Source organism: Microcebus murinus, chromosome 23, assembly GCF_040939455.1.
Source record: "Microcebus murinus isolate Inina chromosome 23, M.murinus_Inina_mat1.0, whole genome shotgun sequence".
Classification (NCBI taxonomy): Eukaryota; Metazoa; Chordata; class Mammalia; order Primates; family Cheirogaleidae; genus Microcebus; species Microcebus murinus.
The window spans coordinates 14695571-14701574 of NC_134126.1; the positions used below are offsets into that span (position 1 = coordinate 14695571).

The 6004-nt window shown below is 42.6% G+C and overlaps 1 protein-coding gene across 1 annotated transcript; it reads left to right on the forward strand.

Moving 5' to 3' along the window:
• The first annotated feature begins 3872 nt into the window (after positions 1-3872).
• On the forward strand, positions 3873-4766 carry LOC105855650 (transmembrane epididymal protein 1-like). The gene has a single exon (XM_012736705.3). The coding sequence runs from the start codon at positions 3948-3950 to the stop codon at positions 4764-4766; it is 819 nt and encodes a 272-aa protein (XP_012592159.2). The 5' UTR covers positions 3873-3947.
• The last annotated feature ends 1238 nt before the right edge of the window (positions 4767-6004 follow it).

Sequence of the window (6004 nt, forward strand, 5' to 3'; positions counted from 1 at the left end):
TTGAACACCATAGTTTTAGGCTGTCAGTACCAATTTGATGGGGAGAAATTGAAGCTCTGCTAATCAGGAGAAAACTGAGACTGGAATACTGATCTCTCTATTTCCGGTCAATTTTTTGTTTTCCATTTTAAAAACTAACCTTCTTGGCCGGGCGCTGTGGCTCACGCCTGTAATCCTAGCTCTTGGGAGGCCGAGGCGGGCGGATTGCTCAAGGTCAGGAGTTCAAAACCAGCCTGAGCAAGAGCGAGACCCCGTCTCTACTTTAAATAGAAAGAAATTAATTGGCCAACTGATATATATATATAAAAATTAGCCGGGCATGGTGGCTCATGCCTGTAGTCCCAGCTACTCGGGAGGCTGAGGCAGAAGGATCTCTCGAGCCCAGGAGTTTGAGGTTGCTGTGAGCTAGGCTGACGCCATGGCACTCACTCTAGCCTGGGCAACAAAGCGAGACTCTGTCTCAAAAAAAAAAAACTAACCTTCCTGAAGCTGAGTTTCTACAACAAAATGTTAACAATGGTTAATGTCAGGTTATGAGATTATAAGTGCTTACTTTTCTCTCATTTTTTGCTTGTGTATTTTCCCCCAAATTTTCCTATAAAGGTTATGTACTAGTTTTGCATAATTTTGGGGTGAACTCTCTGCTCTAACAAACGAATGCAATAGTTTCAATTCCTTAACTAGAAAAAGTTAATTTCTTGCCCATATACAGTCCAACATGAGTGATTCTGATCAGAGTATAGGTCCCACAAGAAGTAATCCAGGAAACCTATTCTTACATCTTGGGGCTCTTCCATCTTTAACAACATATGACATTTAAGCAAGCTGAGATGTTCTGTATATAGAAAGCCAGAAGAAAGGAAAGTAGCGTGGAAGAGTTGTGAGGGAGAATTTTATGAGTGAGACCAGAAAGTTTTATATATCACTTTCATTCATCCACTGGCTAGAGCTATGTTGCAAGGCTGCATCTAGCTGCAAGGCAGGATGGGAAATGTAGTCTCTTGGTACACAAAAGAAGAAAAAGAAATGAATTCTGTTCATTGCTAGCCAGTCTATGCCACACTTGTATTAAAAAAAGAAAAAGAAAGTTGAAGTTTAAACGGGATAAGGAAGGGAAGTCTCTTCCTTAAGCTGTCTCTCCAATAGCATTTTCACATTTAAATCCCCACTCTCCCTCTGGCAAAAGATGGTCTCTAGAATTTTCCTGATATAGTTGTGTGTTGCTTAAGGACAAAGATACATCTGAGAAATGCATCCTTAGGCAATTTCATTGTTGTGCAAACATTTTAGAGTGTACTTACACAAACCTACAGGGTATAGCCTACTACACACCTAGGCTACATAGCCTATTGCTCCCAGGCTACAAACCTGTACAGCATGTTATTGTACTGAATACCATAGGCAATTGGAATGCAAAGGTAATATTTGTGTATGTAAACACAGAAAAGTACAGTAAAAATATGGTATAAAAGATTAAAACTGGTACATGTGTATAGGGCACTTACCGTGAATGGAGTCTGCAGGACTGCACGTTGTTCTGGGTGAGTCAGTGGGTGGGCAGGGAATGAACATGAGAGCCTAGGACATGACTGCACGGTTCCATACAACTGGCTGTGCGGTAGGTTTGTTTACCCAGTGTCATCACAAACATGTGAGTAATGCATTCTGCTACGACATTAAGATGGCGATGATGTCACTAGATAATAGGAATTTTCTGGCTCTATTATAATCTTATGGGACCACAGTTGTATATATGGTCCATTATTGACTGAAATGTCATTACGTGGGGCATGATTATATTCACTAGGTGCAGGAAATACTTGGATGGCATGAGATTAAGTGAGTAGATACTTGGCCGGGAGTGAGGGCTCAGAGGCAGTGCTGTGACCCGGGTGTCAGCTCTCCTCCTCCCCACGGGGGGCGCTGTCAGCACACAGGAACTGCCTCTCTGCCCCACGGCACTGCTTGTAGAGTGAGCACAGAGAATTATACAGAAGACTGAATCACCAAGGCTCCCATGCTGAGGAACTTCCTCCTCTCCCCTCAGCCTCCTACTCCAGGTTCCCTCTGCAGTATGCTCAGAGCCATTTGTGTGCCCAGGGATGTCTCACACTCCCTATAATTTCTTCTCCATCATACTCTCTAAATGAAGAATTTCATATATTTTGACTATTAACTCCTTACCAGACATATGGTATTTTAGTCCATTTTCTGTTGCTTACAACGGAATACTTGAGACTGGGTAATTTATAAAGAAAAGGAATATACTCCTTATAGTTAATGGAGGCTGGGAAGTCCAATATTGAGGGGCTGCATCTGCTCAGAGCTTTCTTACTGGTGGGGACTCCCTGCAGAGTCCTGAATTGGTACAGGGCAACATATGTCAAGGGGGCTGTGTGTGATAGCTCAAGTCACTCTTTTTCTTCTTATAAAGCCACCAGTCTCACAGTCAATAAGCCATTAATTCACTAACCCATTAATCCATCAATCCATAAATGGATTGGATTAATCCATTCATAAAGACAGAGTCCTCATGCCCAATCACCTCTTAAAGGTTCTAGCTCTCAATACCGCCACATTGGGGAATAAATTTCAACATGTGTTTTAGAATGGACAAATATTGAAACAATAGCAGATAGTTTGCAAATATTTTTTCCCATCCTGTAGGTTGCTTTTTCTTTTTGTTGATTGCTTCTTTTGCTGCACAGAAACTTTTTAACTTGATATAGTCCCACTTGTTTATTTTTGTTTTTGTCACCTGTGCTTTTGGTGTCATATCTAAAAAAATCATTGCCAAGACCAATGTCAAGGAGCTTTCCCCCTAAGTTTTCCTATAGTAGTTATGATTTCAGGTCTTATATTTAAGTCTTTGATATATTTTGATTTAATTTTTGTATATGGTGTAAGATGAGGGTCCAGTTTCATTTGTTTGCACATGGATATCCACTTTTCCTGAAGCCATTTATTGAAGAGACTATCTTGGGTACAATCCCTCCTATGCAGCTGTCTATCACCCAGTGTCTAGGATTCTTTGTGCCTCTATGTGTTAGACACATAGCACATGATAATTAAAGAGAGAATAAAGTTGAGGAGCTCATTCACATTGAAATATAAGCAGCTCATTGGATTTATTGGTCTTAATATAGCTGCATTTTAATAAGAAATTACACCTTAACATCCCAAAATTGACCTCAAAAGGTAGCTTTTCAGGTTTTTCTACTGTCCAGTGGAAAGAGAATTGGGGGCAGGTGAGCAGCTTTCTAAATCTGTTACAAAAAAATGAAGAGGCCAAGTAAGAACTCAGTATCTATACATATGAACACACACCCAAATGTTTATGAAAGTCTATGTCCAGGAAGAATATATTTGCTCTCAGTGTATGACCTAAGATATGAGTAAGGAGTCTTAAAGGATGCACAAAAATTTGTGGGTAACCTGGGCCTTCTCTGAATAATCTCCATGCTCAGGCACCTCTACCCTTCTCCTCTGCACACTGGATAGGAGCAGAAGGAAGCAAGCCATGAGAGAGAGGGAGAAGGGTGACCAGAAGCTCCTCAAGGGTCCCAAAGCACATATTCCCACAGGTGCATGCTAAAAAGTACTTACTTTCCTCCCTTAAAGTTAGTTAGTTCCCAGTGTGCTACAATGGAATGGAACAATGAGACCCACTTCACCAACAGCCTAGGCTCCTATCCAGAACTTTTCATTGTGTGGGAGAGCAGTGGGTAAAGGGAGATGATAAAAGTAGGTAGAAGTTAGCTCTGTATATATAGCCCAAAATGTGAGAAGCCCATGAGGGAGAGGAGGGCAGACAGGTCTTGAGTTTCATTCTTCACTCCGTAGTCAGACAGACCTCTAATTTCATGGGGAAGTTCAATGGTCATTTTTACCCAGGGTTATATCTGTTCTCCTATGGACTGTATCAAGCAACAGTGGTCTTCAAGGCCATGATAGTTAAAGACTCTCTCGTGTATCCTTCATGCCTTCCCCAAAATAAGACAAGATTGGCCAGGCTGTGGAAAGTATCCTATGAAGGCTGGTTGAAGATAGTGACTGGCTCCATCTTAACGGCTTATGTGATCATTTGTCTTGATGATGGGATGGTGCTGATGAGCAAGCAGGTGCCACCAAGGTTTATGTACCCCAAAGAGTGGCAGCACCTCACCATGTTCATCCTCCTCATCCTCAATGGCTGTGTAGATGTCATGAACAAGAACTTGCTACCTCAGAGGAATGTGGTCCTGGAAAAAGGAACCCTGGTCCTGAGCTTCTATGAGCTCCTGCTGCTGATGGTGTCACATATTCACGGTTCATCAGGGGTGGAGCTGCAAGTCCACTCTCTGCTCATCTTGGTGGTGTTCCTGCTGATGCTGGTGCTGACCGCACAGCTGTGGGCTCCCGGCATGTTTCACCTTTGGGTGATGGAGACCTTTCTGTTTCTGATGATGGGCTCCTGGTTGATGCAAGTGGGCTTTATTCTATACAGACCCATCTCCGGCTACCCATGGCAGGACAATAACATCAATGACATCATGTTTGTCACCACCTTCTTCTGCTGGCATTTGATTATGGACGCCTTTTGCCTGTTGGGAATCTATGGCTTCTCTTCCTGTTGGCATCATTGTTACAGTCCCAACTTGAATCTGACGACATCCAAAGGAGCCCCACAGCACACAAGCACTTCAGGACCCCTCTACAAGTTGCTACAGGAAGTGGAGCAGTCAGAGAACGATGACCAGGCTCTCCTTTCAACGAGCTCCACCTGAGACAGGGCCTACAATGCCCGCACATAGTGCACCCCATCTTCCCCTGTGGGTTCTCTCAGCCATGTGCATGGCACACTTTTTGGTCCCCAGTGAAGGTAATGGCCCTGCAGGACAGCAGATGGTCCCAAGTGTTGTTCCTGTCACTAAGTCTCTAGTTGCTGCGGAGGGAGAGTAGAACCTAAGAAAATGACACGGGTGGGATTATGCGGATGATAGGAAGTGGGAGAGCAGGAAGAGGCCCAAGGGAGTAGGTATGTGTACAAAAATAGCCCTGGTGGGAGAGAACAATAGAAGGGAGGCCTTTGTTGGGAGAAGCACAGAGTCTAGCAGCAATGCCGTCACTAGCTGCCTCTCCAGGGTTTTACTCGAGGAATAAAGACTTCTCACACATACAAAAAATTGCAATTGTCAGTATTTCTGTTGGCCAACTAAAGTGACATCAACATGAGGAAACAGCATAAACTGATATAGTACAATGCACTTACCCACCTGCTTGAAATTATAAGAATCTCGTATATATGTGCTTAGGCATTTAATTTGTGTGGATTAGCATAGTTGCATATTTTGCACATAAAGTGAGAATTAAAACTTTATAGCAGCTTTTCAAATTTCCATAAATCAAATTTTCAGGAAATGCCACCACACTTCTTATTCCTGATCTCTTTCCAGCCAAAGCAAAGTGATGAACTACTTGTTTAACCACCATTACATTCACAGGCAATTTCCTAGATCCCATTGACTATATCCTACACAAAACTCACTGTCACACTTTTACTACACAGTGTCATCTTATACCTGGCTTTGAACCCTCTTGCACTTGTCCCTCCAAGAAGTCCTCCTCCAGAAAATTCTCATGTACTCCTTGGGGTCTGGAGCTCTTCAGCAGCTCATCTGAATCTGCTTTGTTATTTTGCCCACGCCAGTGATACATTCTTTGTTCTGTATCTCATATTGTTTCTCTTGGGGAGCTTTTCCTTCACCAACTAAAAGTAGGCACCTTTAAGAGCAGGGAATTTATCATATCCTAGTTATCTAATTTTCTTTGCATCTTTCAGAAGAATAGAACATGGTCCTCCACATAGTTGATGCCTAATAAAGGTATAGAGTCTCCCTTTCCTGTCTCTTCTAATGCAATATGCCTGACTGGTCTGTGAACTGTCAGAGAGACATCAACATTCTAAAGCCTGGATCATATAAGTAACAGAACTGTGTGTAAATGAAATGCCACTGACTTATTA